The sequence below is a fragment of the Diceros bicornis genome, chromosome X (genome assembly GCF_020826845.1).
Source record: "Diceros bicornis minor isolate mBicDic1 chromosome X, mDicBic1.mat.cur, whole genome shotgun sequence".
Taxonomy (NCBI): Eukaryota; Metazoa; Chordata; class Mammalia; order Perissodactyla; family Rhinocerotidae; genus Diceros; species Diceros bicornis.
This window is the reverse complement of record NC_080781.1, coordinates 16,246,727-16,266,874: the sequence shown is the minus strand read 5'-3', so window position 1 is coordinate 16,266,874 and position 20,148 is coordinate 16,246,727. Positions and strand designations below refer to the sequence as shown.

Here is a 20,148-nt window from a genome sequence, read left to right as displayed (position 1 = left end):
TAAAACATGTGCATATGGATGTTCGTTTTGATTATTGCCATCCCAAGTGTAGTGGGCAAAGATAAGACTGGGCATCAGAAAGCTTCCATCTGGTTTCAGCTCTGCCACCAATTAGCTATGTGGCCTTGGGCACATAACTCCCGCCCTCGGAGCACGGGACCCTTATCTGTAATGAAATGGGGGCTTGAGCCGGGTAATCTGTACCCAGTTTCAGTAGGCAGAGCCTAAGTCTGAGATGTTACGAGTGAGCAGCCAGGACAGCAGGGAGGGAGCATTCACTTCCGATGGCCTCGCATCCTCAGTGCACAATTGGAACAGGACAAGGGTGGTGAACAATAGGATGTGGCGGTTTTACATTAGAAGAGAGTGATAAAACAAGGTTCTGGAGTTGGAGCAAGAAAGAGGGCAGGGTAACTCAAGTCGTTTCTCTGGGGTCTTCACCTTCGACATCTGCCATTGTCCATATGAGTTGACAACTCCCAGGTGGGATGAAAGCTGGAGAAAAATAGAAGGTGTCAGTGGTTTCCTGAGCATGGGGGACGGGACTTTTCTACTTTTTTCCTTTTCTTTTCTTGCCAGCTTTTTTCCCCCTGTAACAATTTTTAGGCAGTTATAGCCCAAACATTTACATTATAGTAATAGGTCCTTCTGAGGGTGGGGAGAGGAGACTGCCAAAAAGAGTCATCATCTAGGCTTAGATCTTTTGTTCGGTAGGATTAGGTGGATTCACTTTTTTTCCCTTCGTTCCCACTCACCTCCAGAAGGGTCATGGGGTCTTATTGGTGTTTTTTTTTTTTTTGCTGCTGTTAGTGCTACTATTAATTTATTTATTTACTTGTTTGCTTGCCTTGGCTTCCTGTGCACTTCAACACCTTTTCCAGGCCACATGTCTTGGCTTAACTGTCCCAACTTGGGCTAAATTGGGCCATGCCCTTGACTGAGCTCATGTTCTCAAGGGATGCACATGGCGCATCCTCCACCTTTCCATGTTCTCAAGGGATGCACATGGCGCATCCTCCACCTTTCCAACTGTGCACGCCTCATGTCTCAGGTCTGAGTGGGAAGAGCAGGCCTCTCTAGGCAGGTTGGGTGTGTGATTTTTGTTTATTATTAGTACTTTTTACCTGGGGGAGCAAAGGTGATTTACCCAGCTGGCAGTGAGTTACAATGACACAGGCTGCCTGGCATCCTCTATGACTCACCGTCCCCATGACCAGGAGGCTGAGTGAAGCGGCTTTGAGAAGTGGTCAGGAGCTTGGGCTCTGGAGTCAAAGTTAGTAGGTTCAAATCCAGACCCCACCACTCTACTACTTTTATGACCTTTTGTTAGCGAGTGACTTCGTCTCACTGAGCCTCAGTTTCCTGGTCTATATAATGACAATAAAGGCAGCGTAGGTGGGGTTCTCCGGGAAACAGACTCTGAGATGTGTTTTAGGGTTCAGTGTCGGTGGAAGGGAGAAGGAAGCAGCGTTGAGCAGGGGGAGAAGTCAAGTTGTGATACTGGCTCATTAGAGCCTCGGCTAGCTCCACAGGGAGCTTTGGGGCTAAAGTGGCTCTGCCGAATTGTCCTGTGTTGGGCTGAAATGACCGAGACTTTTATACCGTGGGATGTGAGCTACCCTGGAAAGGGTGTGCGTCGGCCGAGGAGGCTCTGTACAGCTGAGGTGGTCCCTGGAGGGGCCGAGAGCACTCCCGGCAATGGGGACAACCAGCCCTTCACCAAATGGGGCTCTGGGGGGCATGGCTCTGTGTCCACCATGTAGAGTAGATACTTCAAAGGGTGGTTGTGATGACTGAATAATGCATGAGAGGGGCTTATCCTAGTGCCTGGCTCCTGGTAGGCAGTCAGGAAATGCAGCTGCTGCTGCTGTTTCTATGGGATTGTTGGCTCCGCTTATTCTTGCTGGGTGTCCTCGGGCTAGTCAACCTGTTCTCTGTGATTTAGGTTCCCTGTCCAGTCAAGCAAGAAGACTCTCAGCTGCCAGTTGTCTCTCCAAGTCATGTGTTTTAGTCATGTGTTTTGTGTCCATACCAAATCTGCTGAGAAAAATACAAGAAAATGACATTATTTTGATTTAAAAATCAGAAATGAGTCAGGGCAACCTTGTTCTGCTATCTTTGGATATATGGTGATATGCCTGCTTTCTTCTATTTTTCCTTTTATTTAACAGCTGTGGGCATAGAAACTCACCATACAAAAACCCTAGCAGGAGCTAGTAAATTACAAAAGGATGGGCTTTTTCCTCTTTTGTTGAATTTAGTAACGTTCTTTTTGCCAAAACGGTACCCATGCGTTGGGCAGACTGCGGAAGAACAGTAACCATCGAGGGCTGCAGCCCCATTGGGTGTCAACTGCTCCAAACACATGCTTTGGAGAATTTCAGAAATTCTGGTATTTTTCAGAACCTAAATTCATTAGCATTGTTGTAAGAGTCTATAAATACAGTGAAAGGCATTTACAAATAGACATTGTAAAACGCTTCCACACCCACAGTCTGAACACTGTCAAAACACCAGCTGCAGCTTCCCTACTTGGAAGGATCAGAACCTTTTTTAAACTACACCTACTGTGTTTTCAAAATAGGCTTGCTTCTGGCCCTGTGGAGAAGATAGTTTCAGCCGAAAGCCTGTGTTTGGCTCTTGGCATGAGGGCTCAGGGCTCAGTTAGAGAGATGGGGGCTCCCAGTCTCCTTCCTGTCAGAATGTGGCTGGCATTTTAGAATCTGGGGAGGGGTCGCTCAGGGATGGTACTTCCTATTTCTTCAGGGTGGTCCCTCGTGACCTAGACCTCTCAGTCTATGATTTGTAACTCCACACATCCCCAAATGGTTCCCCGGGTGAGTTCCAGATGTGGTCACAGGGCATCACACGGGCACCTGTGGATGGGAGGTTCATAAAGGAGAGTTTGTAGGCAGAGGCCAGGCAATCTCGCCCTTTACCTTGATGATGCTGTTGGGGAGAAAGGAGAGAGAACACAAGCTGCCTGAATTGTCCGAGTCTCTATTATTAAATATGAACTTTTTTTTTTAAAGTGAACTTTAAAACTAAGGAAAAATTCACCTATAGTTTTCTCTCAAAGACAACTACTATTAACATTTTGGATTGTTTCTTTCCCATATTTTTCCTCTGTGTGATTTGGTTTGTTTTTCATAGGTGTGGTCATACTGAATGTCATACAACTTTGCCTTTTGGAAAAAAACTGCATTTATTGTACAAATACATAATGCATTTCCATTTCAGAAAAAAAGGCAAATGTTCATTAATTCCACAAGTGCTCTGAGCCCCTGCCATGTACCAGGTGCTGAACTGGGTGCTAGAAATCACCCACCAGACTACCCAGGAATAACAAGTATAAATATTCTTCCAGTCTTAAAAATAAATCCCTCTTCTTAGTATATCAGAAGGGCATGTGGGTGCATGTGCATTGAGGTGTATGTTGTTTTTAACTTGCCTTTGTCCCTTGACATTGTGACACAAGCATTTATCCCTGTTGTCATAAACTATTTACAAATATCATTTTGATGACTATATAAAAGTCCATCAAATATCGTAGGTTATTCAATTCTTCCCCTATTTATGAAAAATTCCATATCTTTTCGATTTATCATTATCACAAATAGCACTGTGATAAATATATTGATCTGCAAAAGCCATTGGGTATTTCAGACTGTTTCTTTCGCATAGACTCCCAGGACAGATCCAAAGCAGGTGAAGGTTTCAAATGCCATTGATATATATACCCTATTCTTAAAAACTGCTTCTTTTTACCCTACATCATTCCCCAAAGGTTTTGAGATAACTTTCAAAAATGCATATAAAAGAATAAAATAGTTGAGAGTGACAACAAAAGGGAAATAAAGGAAAAAATTAGTACCGCCCAAGATAAGATGAGCACAGTCATGTGCAATAGGGTTCTCTGCAGCCCTCAAGATAGGCTCACATTTGACTGGAAGCTTCCAGCTGTCAAATCCAAGAAGAAAATGGCAGCTCCAAAAAGCTCCTTCTTCCCACTAACACCCCCTCTGATTTTCTCCCTAGCTGCCCACCAGGGTGTCACCTCAAACCATCCTCCCATTGGCAAAAAAAAGCCCAGTGGGATTAACTGGACTTTTGTTGCCTGAGTGACCTCTCTCCCCAGACAGAGCATGTGTTCTCGTATGTTTTGGTCCTTGGTATGTTCCCGAAAGGACAGAACTGTCTGGCTGTGAGTATAACTTGAGTTCAGTCTGTAGTTTGAAGGACAACAGCACCAAATCATTCAGACTCGTAGACACCAAATAATAAGATTAAGGGCCCTCACGAACTTTTAAAAATGAAAATGCTTTCCTACTAATAAGACCACATTTCTAAAACGTTTCATTCAGAAGGTTACATTCAAATTAGCAGATGCTGGGGCCCTGTCAATAAAATATTTTGAAATAAATTCCTCAATCCCTCCGCTCCTGTTGGCTCGGGGTCTGTCTGAGGGAGTGTGCCTTGTGGGGCCTGAGTGTTAGTAGCCAGGGGATGGAGAGGGAATCTCCTACAGAAACCTGGCCTGGGAGGGTTGGAGTGAGGCGGGAAATGAAGGCTCTGCTATGAAGCTCAAGCTGCTTCCCCTTTCCAAGTACAGTAGTCCACGCTCTCCTTGAACTTTTATTTCAACCGAGCTCTGAAAACCCCAGCAAGTCTCAACCCACAGACAGTCTTCGAGCTGCATTTTCTCTTGGTGGAGGCCAAGCTGTTTGGCCCAGCTCTGCTTCTCCACAATTCCCACCTCTGCTCATCTTTGGTTGAGGGTGCTTGTGGTTATGCTTGAGGTTGAGAATCAGTCTTGTTCGTTTGGGAACTGACGGGGGCTGTTCTCCACCATCATAAGGATGTGCCTGTCATGCTGAATGCTGCCCCCACCACCCCTTCTTGAGTGAGAAACCCGGGGTCATCCCTGTCACTTTCCCTCCCTGACCTCCAGATTTATAGGGCTCCTGCTTCAGCTTTCTCCCCATGCCCCGTTACCTCCAGGACAGACTGAACCCTGTAGTCCTCAGCCCAGCACAGTCGGACTTTTGCCAACCTTGCTCCTCTTGCTGCTCTCTGGGGACCTCAGGCTTTAGCCTTGGGACCCTTGGCCACAGTGGGCACTCCCACCTACACTTGGGTCCTTGCTTAATCATGATTCTTGTTAATATATCCTCTTCCTTTTCCTCCCAGGCCCAACTGTGATACCACTTCCTCTGTGTGCTGCCTGCCCCACCATGCAGATCCCCTGCACTGACCCACTCCTTTCATCCCATAGAACTTTGATGTGCCTGTATCCTATACAGCCTGTGCCATGTGGGCTCTGGTTGTCTGTCTCTTTCTCCCATTTAGACCATGAGCCCCTCAAGAGTAGGCACCATCTGGCTTGGCCCTCTCAGTACCCCCAGCATGATAGGTACTTGACAAGTGTTCCTTGAGTAAATCTGTTACTCATTGTGTAGTTTGGCTTCAGGCCATGGTGAGTGCCGGGAGCCATGAGATGGACTATTTCTGTGGCTTTCCCGGAAGGACTGTTTGGCTTCTCCCTCTCATTTTATGGGCACGGATCTTTTCCTATTTCACTACCATCCCAGACCTTGGATAATCCTGTTTGGGGCTCATCCCCCCTAAAAGTGCCCAAAGAGCTGCCCTTTTGGAGGAATTTGGAGAAACCTTCTGCTTGTGCATATGTGGGCTGTTTCTCTCATCATCTTGGAGGCCTGTTCCTGTCCTCAAGGGCTGCTCCTAGCCCAAATGCAGAGGGAAGTCACTCGTGTCCTGATGGGCATGGGGGCACCCACCCAAGAGCTGTCTAATTTTACAGGCATATGCCCCAGCGCCAGCTTTCAGGCTGCCAGATCTCAACTCTACACCTTGTGCCTGTCAACAGCCTGGCTGATGCCTCAGCCCCAGGCCAGAAAACCTTTTTCTCAAGGTTAAAAGTAGCCGACCTTTGACAACCAGCATTGGCTAAATTCCTTGCTCCTTAAAAGGGAAGCTCCCAGTGCCAGTTGCTGGTGCTTATTTGGCCATGGGGTGGGAGCAGGCTCTATGTTGTACCCTGTGTACCAGCAGGAGGGTTTGTGGCTGAAGAAGCATTGCTGAACAGTCATTATTAAAATAGCTGTCTTTGAAAATGCGTGCTGGAGAGGAGGGCATCCAATTTGGCGGCCAGTTTGCACCAAGGCCCATGTGGTTGGATAGTTTGTTGGCTCCCACTGGCTTCCTCACAGGCGACAGTGCCACCCGCCCCACGCACAGCACACTCCTTAACGTGTATGCAGCAAGAAAGCTGACAAAATGACGAGGACACACACCAATTATTAAATGCCTGAATTTGTGTTTTTAATGTAGGGGTGACGGTCCAAAGATTGACTTGGTGGGCAGTTCGATATCCGGCATCCTGGACAAGGATCTCTCGGACCGCAGCAATGACATCGGTGAGTCAGGAGAGCATTCTTGCTTCTCTTTGCAAAATTTTGAAAGAACTACAGAGCTTGGCTTGCCCCTTCAAGCAACCTGATGAGAACTAACCCAACTATTTAAATAAAGGCTAACAGCCTTTGATTGGTTTTAGGTGTTACAATTTCGAAACCAAGGGAAGTGACAGTGGTTCCCACATTAAAATAGAATGCCTGGGATTTTTACTCTCCCTGGCCTTAGGAGAAATTCCTTGCAAGGTCTAATGAAAAGAAATGATGTATAAACCTTTTTGTAAAAGTGAGCATTAGCATTTATATTCATATTTTCCAGTGCTTTATGTATTTAGTGTAAAAAGGTGAATGGGTGAAAATGCAGAATGGCAGAGTTCATTGTAGACACAGCACTAAGTGTTTTGACTTTGAGTTTAAAATGAGCTTTGGTGTGATAATTGCCACTTACTTCAGAAGGTGAGTGAGTTTTTCCAAGGTCAAGATACTACCATGTGATAAATGGGAAGGTAGCTGAAGTCTCTGGGTAAACAAGTCAGAGGGCCTTTTGGGGGTGTGTGTGGGTGGGTGTGAGGTCACGTGTGTGCTGGTTGAGGCCACTGTTGGTCTGACTTGGGTGACAGCCCTTCTACGAAGTGGAGATTTAGGGACTAAATTTTTTTTGAGCTTTACATCTTTTATTTGTACCTGTCATGGTCATAAGTTAGCATTCTCTCATATTCTACATAATAGAGAGGGCTACATTTTGGAATTTGCCTTTTTTAACTTAAATTTTTTATTTTGAAATAATTATAGATTCACATTCAGTTGTAAGAAATAATAGAGAGATCCACATTCCCTTTACCCAGTTTCCCTCAATGGTGACATCTTGTGAAAGTCCAGTGCAAGATCACAACCCAAATATTGACGTTGATCCAGTCCACCAGATTCCCCAGTTTTACTAGTACTTATGCGTATTTAGTTCTGTGCGATTTTGTCACATGTGTGGGTTTGTGTATCTACCACCACAGTCAGGATACAGAATGTTCCATCACCACTAGGATCCCTTGTGTTGCACTTTTATAACCACACCCACCTCCCTCCTGCCCCCCTCCCCTTCCCTAAGCTCTGGCAGTCACTATCAGGGATTGATTTGACATGGAAAGTTTCCAGCGTCATTTGCGTTGGCTGCTCAATTTAGAAACAAATGTCCGACAGTTGGCAGGCCTTATAAGAGGCACCAGAGCACCTAACATGAGCATTCTCGTCACCTGGGTGGCTACAGTTTTCTTCTGAACCTGCTCATAGAGTTGCATCTTTGCAACTGCTGACCTGGAGCCTCTGGTCTGATCTTGTGAAGGCTTGGGGGTAGGATGTGTCACTGTGACTGTAAACACCAAAAGTACTTGTCCTGTTTCCAGAAACTGTTTTACATCCTCAGTCAGCCTTTGAGAAGCCGAGTCAGGAAGCATGACCAAGAGCTTCTGACAGCTTGAGATGATGCAATAATAATAGAAACGCTGGCCTGCTGTAGCTTTTGACCTGGTTAAGGGTCAGGGAAGAGCAGAGCAGTGATTGGCAGTGAATGAGAAGGAATCATCAGAATGAGCGTGATTAAGTTCCAGTTCTACTGCTGCAGTTAGCATTCGGGCCCTGTTTCAAGGTAGGGTGGTTGGTTGGTGAAGTGTCAGTGAAGGTCTTGTGGGTCTCCCACAGGAGGAGAGGTGTTCTCCCACCTCTGGAACACACAGGGCCGTACCTTGCTTGCGAAGAGCATTGGCTTTGACTCTTGTTTTCTTTGGGTCTAGAGATCACTAAGGTGGCTATCGCCAAAGTATGAATCCCATGTTTTTCAGTCTGACAAGCTAGTTTGGAAATGTTGGAGGCATTGATGGAGGGGCCTTAGTCTATGGAAGCTTTTCATACTGTGGAAACTGACTACCAGCTGTATGTATTTGGGAGCTCAGAAAGAGATGCTGAGGTTGAATTCACTCTCATTTTTTTTGTGTGTGCTGGGAAAGAGTCACTGTGAGCTAACATCTGTTGCCAATCTTCCTGTCTTCCTTTTTTTTTCTTCCCCAAAGCCCCAGTACACAGTTGTATATTCTAGTTGTAGGTCCTTCTAGTTCTTCTGTGTGAGCCGCCACCACAGCATGGCTACTGACAGACCAGAGGTGTGGTTCCATGCCCTAGAACTGAACTCAGGCCACCGAAGCACAGAGTGCCGAACTTTAAGCACTAGGCCGTCAGGGCTGGCTCTAATTCACTCTCATTTTGCCAAGAAGACGTTAATCCCAGAAAACTGTAATTCCTCAAGCTAATAACTTAATGTGTGTATTATTTGCATTGCAAGAAACGATGATTGGCGGCTATGTAATCAACCATTAAATACTTGAGTACCTACTACTCAAGTGCAAGGCTGAATGGATACCAAGGTCCTCGCACACAGGCCCTGCCTCCCAGGGGCTTTGGGTCTGTTTGGGTCCCTAAGACAGCAAATGAAAAGTAACAGTCTGTCTAAATGATGACTGAGTGGTAGAAAGTAATGCTGATCAGAGTTGGGGATGCTCCTTGTTGCCCAGGGTATTAGGGCAGCCTCCATGGAGAGGGGCAGACTTTTCTGGATCTGGAAGTTGGATTTGCTTAGGTAGGGGCAGAGGTAGGCAGGGAAGTCACATGAGGAGTGCTGGTAACTGCGCCTGGATCAGCCCAGCTGCAGTAGAGGGTTTGTGCTGGCCTGGGGGCTGGGGGGCTGACCTGCAAATGTAAGTCGGGCCTGGATTGAGTTTGAGAGGGACAGATTTGTAATTTATTCTGTAGGCAGTGGGAGCCATTGATGGTTGCCACTGAAGTGACATGATCAGGTCTAAAAATTCAGATAGTAACTGATAGAGCTTTGTGGGACCAATGAGATGAAGGAAAGATGGGTGTCAAAGAGTCAAGTTATTTGATAGCTCGAGGGAGAGGCAGTTAAGAGAGAGCCAGAATTAAGCTGCTCACAAAAGGATTATGAAAGGAAGGATAGATGTGGATGCAGCAATACAAGAGAATTATTGCTAGGCTTCAGTAACAGATTGGACTTGGGAGTGGGGAGGAGGAGAGAATGATTTGTTAGTTGTGAGACTTTAGTGTTGGGTGACTGGGGGAAAAATGACTTGGGTACAAATAAGCATGTCTGGAGGAGGAACTGGTTTAGGGGGAAACATGATGAATTTATTTAAGCATGTTGACTTTGAGATTTGATCGGACATTCCAGTCTCAGTGCTGGATGAAGGCTGAAGGTGGAGGGCCGAGGCTGGAGAGGTGGGCAGAGATTGCAGGTAGACATTAGGACCTTCCGGGAGACAGGAACGCAGGGCTGGCATCTGCAGACGTGGCTTTGAGTGCTGCTGGTTCTGCTGCTTCCTGGCTGGGTGACCTTCTGTATTTTACACAGACTCTCTGAGCTTCACCTTCTTTGTCCATAAAGAATACTGACATCTCTACCAACTTCCTCACCTTGTCTTCCAGAAATATGTGAAATCTCTTGGTGGGCTGCAAAAAGATTGAGATGCTTAATTATTAATATTATTGTTTGCTTAGAAGTGATAAAGTCAGGAAGATAAACAAAATCCTTACCATGAGAAAAGAGAAAAAAGAACCTACAGCTGAATACCAAACCCTGCGCAAAGTCCACGTCTAAGAGAAAAGCCGAATCTGACAAAGTCACAGGGGCCGAGGGAGGACGGGATTTTAAGCAAAATGTCTTTAGACCCAAATGCAGAAATGCCCTTTGCAGGTGGGTCGGTCAAGGAGACTAGGACATTGTAGAGGGGCTGGCTCGCTTCAGGGCTGCTTTTGTATCTCTGCTTTTGTAGCATGTGTTCATTGCTTTGAATCAAACAGAACTTATTTGTTTTGTTAGTGATTCAGACAATTGAAGCTGCCCAAATTTGGGCTGCAGTGAATAGCAGAATACAGCCCTGAAAGCCATTAGAAATCATCAGTGTTAGCTATAAATAAATCTGTGTTTCCTCTTAATAAAGCTATAATTTTAAATTATTATAATATTAAATTGAAGAACATGGCTCTTTCAGATCTTGGGTGGGCAACTGCCAGCATCTGTCAGCCCATGATAACTTAGAATGAGATCAATTTATCCAAAACTATATTGTTGATGTCAGTTTGAGATATTGTTTGTATCAAACTACGCGGCCATATTTTATTTCAAGTAACATAATAGAAAACATGGATGAGTTCCAGCACGGGCCTGTGCATGAATAGAAGTGAAAATTAAATTGTCCGGTTTTCTCTTGCTGACAGAAGAATCTCTGTTCCGATTGAACGAGAGATTATAGGCGGCAGAGTCAAGTGCCATAACATTTACTTTTATTATGCCCTATATTATAGTTCCCACGGCATGGCGGGATTTATTGTTCCATTGTTCCACTTCAATACTAAGGAGATTTTCCATTCCTTTCCCACTAAAGCACCTGGCAACAGGCCTCCAGGTGGGAAGCAGCCTGGGAACTAAGCCATCTAGTTTCAACCCATAACTCACTTAGAAAAAGCCCATCTCATTCTTCTTCAGTGGCTTGCCTTCTTTAACTGTTTTTTTTTTTTTCCATTCTATTCGAAACTCGCCAAGCCATTCCCACTTCCATGTCTTTACGTGGCCACCACCCCCTCTTCCCTTGAGGAAGCTGAGGACTTCCCCTCCATCTTTTCAACCTGACCCACAGACCCACACTTCACATGGTAGTCAATGTGGGGGCCAAGTGTCGCTAGCTTGAACAGACTTAGGGCGTGGACCTTGTTTGGAAGATATGAAGACTAACTTCACGTTGTCCTCAGTCACTCATGGATGCCTCCAGGCCTCTTCATTTGGACCAGGAAATGCAAAAACACTTACTTGCACCCCAGGAATGCTATTAAGAGCTCATCGATTTGGGGTGCTAGAATGGTTCTAAAAGTGGATTGTGGTGATGGTGCACAACTCCATAAATTTACTAAAAATCATTAAGTTGCACTCTTAAAATGGGTGAACTTTATGGTATATAAATTATACCTCAATAAAGCTGTTAAAAAGAAAAAAGAGCTAATTGAAATTTTCTGAGCACTCACTTTGAGGTCTCAATGTCAAAAAGATATACACACCACTAATTTATAAGTATAGGGTTAAAAGTGCCCCTTTGCCCCACTTTATAAAATAGTTGTGTTTATTTAGACTAATAGCTACTGTATTGGTGTTTCTGAGCTGCCTGTAAACCAATCTTTTATAAATAGGATTATGTTTTAGATATGTTAAGAAAGCTCTCTAAAAGCTTGTAGAAGAATCATTTTGTAATACAAATGAGTTCCCTTAAGGAGTTAAATAAGTGTATTGTTTTACACAGTTTTCTTAAATTGAGGCCCACCTGGACGTTGATAAGGATGATTACAGCAGTGGCGATAGAATAATCACGAAGTGTGTGGAAGGCTTAGGAGTGTTTTCTAAGAATATTTGGGGGTAGAACATGCGTTTATAATCTTCGATTCCTGTTAGGTACACTTTGCGATAGTTGCTTCTGAGGAAGGTAGCTGTGTGTGTCATGTCCTAGTGTTAGAATCAGTCTTCCGGTACAATGAAAAGCATACACGCCCTTTCTTCACTCCCTCTACCATCCATCCTGAGGTCACAGTGGTGATATAATAACAGCAGTGGCAGAGAGCAAGGGGAAGGAAAGAAGGAATTAACAGTCACTGGGTGCCTACTAGGCGTTTTGTATATTTTCATATTTCTCATCTTCACCCAGCCCTGTGAGGGAGGTGTAATGACTCATTTTTATAGGGAAGGGACAGGGAATAAAGAAAGCAAGGTAACTTGGGCAAGGTTAACTGGCTAGTGAGTAGCAGAGTTAGATTTAAACCCAGATCTCCCTGACCCATGAGCCCAATTTTTCCAGTGCATGAGGTCAGTCTACACCAGCGGTTCTCAACCATTGTCCCCAGGCGCCATTTGGCGATGTCTGGAGACATTTTTGGTTGTCACAACATGGGGGTGGGGTGGGGGGTGAGAATGCTCCTGGCGGCTGGTGGGTGGAGACCAGGGATGCTGTTAAACATCACACAGTGCACAGGACAGCTCCCATAGCAGAGACTGCTCCAGCCCTAAATGTCTATAGCACCGCGCTTGAGAAAGCTCTGTTGGTGCCAAGAATCGACGATGAGTTGGGAACAGCTGGGCCGAGGACAGTGTCTCCTCAAGTGCAGCCTTGTGGTCCTGGAGTGGCCCATCTAATTTCCTGAGAATCTCTAGAAAATGTAGTTTGAAAATGATTTCAGAGCTTTTGGAAACTGGTGACTTAATATACAAAAAAGTAAATATATTTGAAGTAATTCACTTAAACATGGACCAAAGAAGTTGCCATGACCTTTGAGAGAGTGCTCTTCCTCAAGTTTGTGGCAAGTTACTTGCCCTAGAAAAAATGATACAATGCAAATCTGATTTTCACCTAGAAAGAGTGTAGTATTTGGCATTAGATACCCTCCCAAGATTTAATACCCAATGTTTAAATGGGTATTGAATAGAAGGACAACAAACATTAAATGTAATCAATGCTAAATTATAAATTTGTACTTTGTATGCTTTTTAAGACATTTATAAAGCAATTTAATAGTGACCAGTAACACAAAATTTTTGTTAATATGACACCAAATCTTCATAAACAAGTGATTAAAATTTTAACTTATTTTGAAATTTCTGCCTTTTACTATAAGAAATCATTTCTTGGGGTTTTTCAGGCAGATTTTGGGGGAAGACTTAGATCCCTGGCTTTGGGCTGTTGATTTTTCTGTCCTCCCCTTTTAAAAAATATTTTAAATTCCCCTTTTTGGTGCTAGAGAGCTAATTATTGGTCCTGCAGCATTTCAGGTTGTTGAGCAATTTCTCAGGTTTAATAGCACAACATGTACTGTGTCCTGCCTGCTGTTCAGAACCCCATGAGTGACATTGGGAGTGTTCTAAATGGACTACTGGCTGAGCGTGTGTGGGAACAACCACGCCTCTCAGTTCTCTTGGGGTTAGTTGCTCTGATGTGAGAACTTTCACATGAGAGCCACAGCGCGCTCTTACAGACAGTGTCTCTTTACCAGCGACTTTCAGACATGGCCTTTGGGATCAGGAACGTGACTGACATTACCCATGCAGAGGAGAGGAAGATGTGGTCCCTGTTACGTCACTGTCGAGTCTGCCTGTGAGGCTGTGGGGTCTATGTGTGTGGACACGTGCAGCTCTGGCTCCTATCCAGGAACACATGTCATGGTCCAACTTCAGTTTATATCAGGACTATTTCAAAAGCAATATGCATGTCTCAAGTGTGATGACAAAAAGCAAGAGAGATTGTGCTTAGGGTCAAACACTGTATACGAGGAAGTGAAACAGGTTGAACTTCTGATTGATGGGTCTTGAACCTAGTCAGTCCCTCTGAGCGTTTTTGGTTTCCTCCTCGCACTTCAGGAGACTCAGCCTTGGCTCCAGTTAATTCAGAAGAGGTTCTATGCCTGGACCTCTCCCTACAGTGCCCCCTCCCCTGGTTCCTGACCTGTCACCTAAGACTCTTAGGGCTCACAGCCTAGGTTTCTGCTGAGTAAACGAGGTCAAGCTGGCAACCAGCACTGGTTTCAAAATCATCTCACAGTCCTGGAGGAGATGGGCTGATGGCAAGGCCTTGTCCTCGGCACTTCCAAGAGTCTGATCTCAGATGTAAATTGAAGATGTCCACTGACGGACCTTCACAGTTAGAAACATCGGTCCACACCAAAACCGAGGTGCTCACCTCTGCCTGCTTGGCCCCCCACAGAGCAATCCTGACCTTTGGCGTTCCGTCACATTGGCTGGGTTTGTTCTTGGTTTTGATGGGTTCCACAAACATCTTTTACCCCATCATATCCAATAAGCGTAAAAACAATGAACATTCAAAGTGCCAGTAGGAAAAGTCTCATGAATACTATAGCAACACAGGTGGAGGTTAAACAAATCAAAGTGAAGAGATGATGACAAATGTTGCATAACCTCCTGGGAGTGCTGTATTTGGTGGTGTGAATTATTCTAAAACACAGAGAACGAACAGTGCCATCCTGCCTGAGCCACCTACAGCCATCAGCCTGCAATGAGGAAAAGTAACTGAGTGGTGAGAAGAGCAGAGGGATATTTGGGTGTGTAGCAGGCATCTGTTCAGATGGCTCTTGCCTTAGAGAAGGTCACAGTGCCTGCTAGCAGTGTGAACTTGTGGCCAGCTGCAGAAGCTCACCTCTGTGCAGAGGCAGTGTGTCCTCCCCTGGGATTTTGGTCGCCTGCCTCTCTGTGGTCAGGGCCCTCACATTCTCCCTTTGGCCCAATGGCTTGAGCATCTCAGATTTTGCTCCGTGCTGAGACCATTTACAGCTTTCAGAACCCAAATGTGAAGGGACACCCAGTGGGTTCAAAGTAGTCTATACACAGCAAAGAGACTTATATAGTAACCTTTGTTACATCTGCGGTATGCTCAACTGAGGCCTCTGAGCTGCGAATGAATGTGGAAGCAAGAAGGGAACAGGTGACATTCAGCTCTCAGATTGCACATGGCATTTACTTGGCCTGCAGTGCCCCCCTTCACCCACTGGCTGTGGGTTCCCAGATTGGCAGAGCCTGGTTACAGCTTCCATTTGACTTGTAAATATCCAGAGGGATATACCATCTACCAGAAAACCATGCTCCAGTATCCCCTTTGTCATACTACAAGCATTATAGACAAAGTAGACTTGAGTAAGGAAGAAAGTTGATTTACCAAACTCCTTTTTCTAGTCATGGACTCCTGTTAAGGTGTGGTCTGGAAACCTTGGCCCACTTAGCCTCCCACTACCTTTGATTCATTAAATGAGAAGAGTGACGAGCCCTTGCAGAGTGAGGTTGGTGGGCCCCGTTAGAAGGTAATTGGATCTGGTGGTGACAAGCTAAGGGTGAGGTGTAAGTGAACAGGGAACCCTGATTTAGAGCCAAAGAAGCCTCTTTATTTAGTTTTACAGTGACCTATAGTGGCTCGCTCCACCTCCCGAGGCCTGAATCATCTCTGCCTGAGGTTGTTCATAATCCTTGGAATTTCAGACTCATCTACCAAAAAAAAAAAAAAAGGGTTTTTAATGTTAGGGACTGCTGATTCTTATTTTACTAATTAAGCACATTTTTAAAAACAAATGCCATCATCTGGTAGAAAGGATATGATCTCCAAGTTTAAAAATTGAACACATTTACGGGGGCCGGCCTGGTGGCACCGCACTTAAGTGCGCGTGCTCCGCTTCGGCGGCCCGGGGTCCGCAGGTTTGGATCCCAGGCGCACACCGACGCACTGCTTGTCAAGCCATGCTGTGGTGACATCCCATATGGAGTGGAGGAAGATGGGCACGGATGTTGCCCAGGGCCAATCTTCCTCAGCAAAAAAAAAAATAAAATAAAAGAGGAGGCTTGGCATAGGATGTTAGCTCAGGGATGATCTTCCTCACCAAAAAAAAAAAAAAAATGAACACATTTAGCTTACTGGGAGACTCACACTGTTAACCTTCTTGCCTTGGCACTTTACAGACCGGCGATAGCTTTGTCATGGATGTATACTAGTTCTTGAGGCAGCTTCTGAAAACCATAGGTCCCACACATACCTGCAGAGATGAGGGTGGGAGAGAGGAGAAATGTGGGGGGCAAATGAAAGGCTCCAGAGAGAGGCAGGTGTTGAAGCTCAGGCGAAAACTCACTGCCCAGAAATGTATAACTTAGCAGATTAATTTTTTTATAGAGATACAATTGTTTGTGATTTTTGAAAACTCACTCATGGAGTGTTAGATTTTTAAGGGCACTTTCAATACTTTATACCTCTGTCCTCTTCCTTCCTCCGAGGCTGGAGAATGGGGGCTCGCCAGCCCTCCTAGGGGTTCTGGAGGCACCTGTCCCTCCCAGTGTGGTACAAAGAGCGCTGGGCTTCAGACAGGAAGTATTTCCTCTTGTTGATGCAAATAATCCATAATCAATCTATAAATCAAAATTTCGGTGAGTTTATTATGAGCCAGATCTGAGGACTAGCCCGGGGCCTTCTTTCCCCAAGGAAGGAAGGGCACCAAAGAAGTGGGGTGTGCAGAGTGGTTATATACCATCTTGGAATAAAGAGCATACATCACATGTGATAGGAATGTCCCTTTTACAGTAGTCATGAGATGCTTAGCTGGCACAGCAGGTCGATGGTCAGCAGGTCAGTGGTCACAGGGTGAGCACAGCAGGTTGGTAATTAATCCTTAGGTCCCAGGAAGAGATGCTTGTCCTTAAAGAATTGACGATATGGGGGAAGCTACATCCCTATCTTTAAGGGCATCATTCTTGTCTTTGGGACATAGTAAATATTTAGAGCAGATGTACAATGCATGATCAACAGGCCACGTCAGGCCCTTTTGGAAAAACAAGGTCAGGCTGAATTAGTTTTAACCCAAATGGCTTCCTCATATACTCCAATATATCCTATTGCTTTTCGTTTATTTATCACTCTCAAGTTTTGTACTCAGCCTAATTTTGGCTTCCGTGTAATTCTGGACGTTAGGATGTTATTGTTTCACATGCATATTAAAATTTTCTGTTAGGAGTGTCAGACTGCTCCTCTTTTCTCTAGTAAAGTGCTGTTGAATAAGCTGAAATGCCCTGTTCGTTTTGCTCCCTAGAAGGAAACGTGCCCTCTGCCTGGTTGCACATCCCGATGAAGCAGACCGTCAGGCACAGCATTGCACCTCTTTCAATTTTGGCTTTTCATCTTTAAGCCAAGGGCTTGGATAAAATGATCAAAGGGTCCCAGCTCAGCCTTGCAGTCTTGTTTCTCTGACTCTTTTTCTTTTAGCTGAGTTTTCTGGACATTGAGAAAACTTCTCTTTTGGTAACCTCTGACTCCTCTTTAATATTAAATATCTTATTCTTTCATTTGTCTCTTTATTTCACTTTCCTTAGTTCTGTTAGTTCCTTTAACCTAGAGTTGATAATTGGCCGTTTCTAATGTCCAGTCTAGGGTTTTCTTTTGGCCTAAAGATTTTTGCTTATAAAAGATTAACCTGCCATGTGGAAGTTTAAGTAATTAACAATTTAGGGGCATAATAGTTATGGCAGAACTTTTTATAAAGTGTTTAAGATTATTCATTTACCTTTTTAGAAACATAATTTTTTTCACTCAAATTCTTTTTTTTTTTTTTTTTTTTTGTGAGAAAGATCAGCCCTGAGCTAACATCCATGCTAATCCTCCTCTTTTTGCTGAGGAAGAGTGGCCCTGAGCTAATATCTATTGCTAATCCTCCTCTTTTTTTTTCCTTTTTTCTCCCCAAAGCCCCAGTAGATAGTTGTATGTCATAGTTGCACATCCTTCTAGTTGCTGTATGTGGGACGCTGCCTCAGTGTAGCCTGACAAGCGGTGCGTTGGTGCGCGCCCGAGATCCAAACCTGGGCCGCCAGTAGCGGAGCGCGCGCGCTTAACCGCTAAGCCATGAGGCCGGCCCCTCACTCAAATTCTTAAACAGAAATGTAAAAGGGTAGGATGTTTGCCGTCTTAAATAAGTATGAGTTTGTAGGGCAAACTCTTATATAGAGGCAAGATAATCTCACAGAGTCACCGAGGAAAGTGTATGGTATGTTAGATAAACCATGGGTTCTCAGATAGGCACACTTGGACTTGAATCCTAGCTCTGCAAGTTCCAGGTTGAATGACGCTAAGATCTACTTTTTTATTCTACATGGCAGGGTTAGTAACACCCACCTACCTTAGAGGGTTGAGACATAATGATGTGACAGGGCTTGCATAAAACAGGCACCCTCTGACTGGTAGTTGGCGTGGCTACAGTTCAGATAGAGAGAAGCACCAGGCATCAGCCTGCACTCTTAACATGACTGCTGTTATTGAAAATTAGGAAAGTTCTTGGGCACATAAAATAAATCAGCCAACTAATATTTTGATAGCTGCATCTGAAATCATTTCATACATGATTTACTCAGTTCTATTTTTATTTTCAAGAGCTTCTCCCCACCCCCCAATTACAAAGGGAATAGGTGCTTACTTTTAGAAAAATGAAAGAACACAGGAAGTTAGAAAGTGCCAGTCCCCTAATATCTCTGCCTCTCCTTGAGATAATCACTGTTAAGTTGTTGTACACACTTTGAGAAGGCTTTCTATAATTGGATGGATTTTTTTTTAATGTGATCATGTTATATATACCATTCTGGTTCACAGTTGTTTTTTGTACTAAAGACTGTATGTTTGACATCTTTCCATATAAGTCACGTAGATCAACCTTATACTTTTAAAGGCTACATAACATTCCATTGTATGATTCTGCTATACCCAGTTCTCTAGGAGCAATGCTGCAAAGAGCAGCCTAGGACAGCGATCTGCAAACAGGCCTACCTGTACTTTGGGGGGCCATGGAGACTTCCCAGGCCACGAACAGTATGTTGTCATCTTCTTATGTGCTCTTTCTTCAAACTCATGTCCTGAGAGCCCTGCTGTTTTGCTGCTTCTCCTTTTCCAATCACCCTCTCCCACCTTACACAGCATGGCCAATCTCTTGCCCGCTCTAGGGATGTAAAAACCCCTTGTGCAAACTAAGTGACAATTCTAAGATTGGTGTTGGAGTTGAGAAATTGAGTGACTCTATTGACTAGACAAAAAATCTATTTACAAGTCAGTTGGTTTCTAATTGTTTGCTTCCAACCAAATTGAAGGAGGTACCCACTGAGTTGTTTGTTGATAGATTGTTAGAAATAGTTCTTTTTTAAGTGTTTTTTTTTTGAGGAAGATTGGCCCTGAGCTAACATCTGTTGCCAATCTTCCTCCTTTTTTCCTTTTTTCTCCCCAAAGTCCCAGTAGATAGTTGCGTGTCATAGTTGTACATCCTTCTAGTTGCTCTGTGTGGGACGCCACCTCAGCATGAGCGGTGAGTAGGTCCGTGCCCAGGATCCAAACCTGTGAACCCCAGGCCGCCAAAGCGGAGTGCGCAAACTTAACCACTACACCACTGGGCTGGCCCCTAGAAATAGTTCTTGGTGATACTACACCACTCTCTGGTTTTTGGTATATAACTCGGAAGGAGTTCAAAGAATTGAGTGACATTGTGATAACAAAATTCTTTCCATTCCTACATAGTTCTATTTATGTGAACATAGTTTCTTGGCACTTACATCTATAAAATGAAAAATAGGAATAGAATTGATACCAAACCATGTCATTCTGGTGCTAAGTAATAATCATCCATATATGCATGAAGTATTTGAGGGAAAAGCCCAGTAAAATTCTACTTTTTTATGCTTACAAGTTATTTATCAAAATGTGTGGTATGTGTGTATACGTGTTTTGATCATTTGTGTACTACTAATAATTGTAATGATAACTGAATCCAGAAGAAAAGTAATTTTACACTTAAAGCCTTATGATTTCAGGAAATAAAAAAAATCATAACTTTTCAATTTATATACATTTTTGTAGCATAAAAAGATAATTAACAAGGGACAAAATTAAGAAAAGCACAAAAATATACTACATTAGGACAAAATTCAGCAGTGGAAATATGATGGAAATATGAATTCAGGGAGGGAAAGGAATGATGCAAAATTTCCAACCATTAAAGAAAAGCTTATTCATGATTTTTTTAAATGGATAATAGTGGTTGTTAAATTGCTGTGGTATTCAAATAGATATTGAATATATTTGAGAGCAATATAATAGTTGTATTT

General features: G+C 44.1%; 1 protein-coding gene across 3 annotated transcripts in view; it reads left to right on the top strand.

Moving 5' to 3' along the window:
- The window catches only part of SH3KBP1 (SH3 domain containing kinase binding protein 1), a 337,148-nt gene that overhangs the window by 293,993 nt on the left and 23,007 nt on the right, over positions 1–20,148 (top strand). For all 3 annotated transcript variants that reach the window (XM_058535538.1, XM_058535540.1, XM_058535539.1), the window contains one exon: positions 6,352–6,437. In XM_058535538.1, the coding sequence (XP_058391521.1) occupies positions 6,352–6,437 (86 nt within the window). The remainder of the gene's footprint in view (positions 1–6,351; positions 6,438–20,148) is intronic.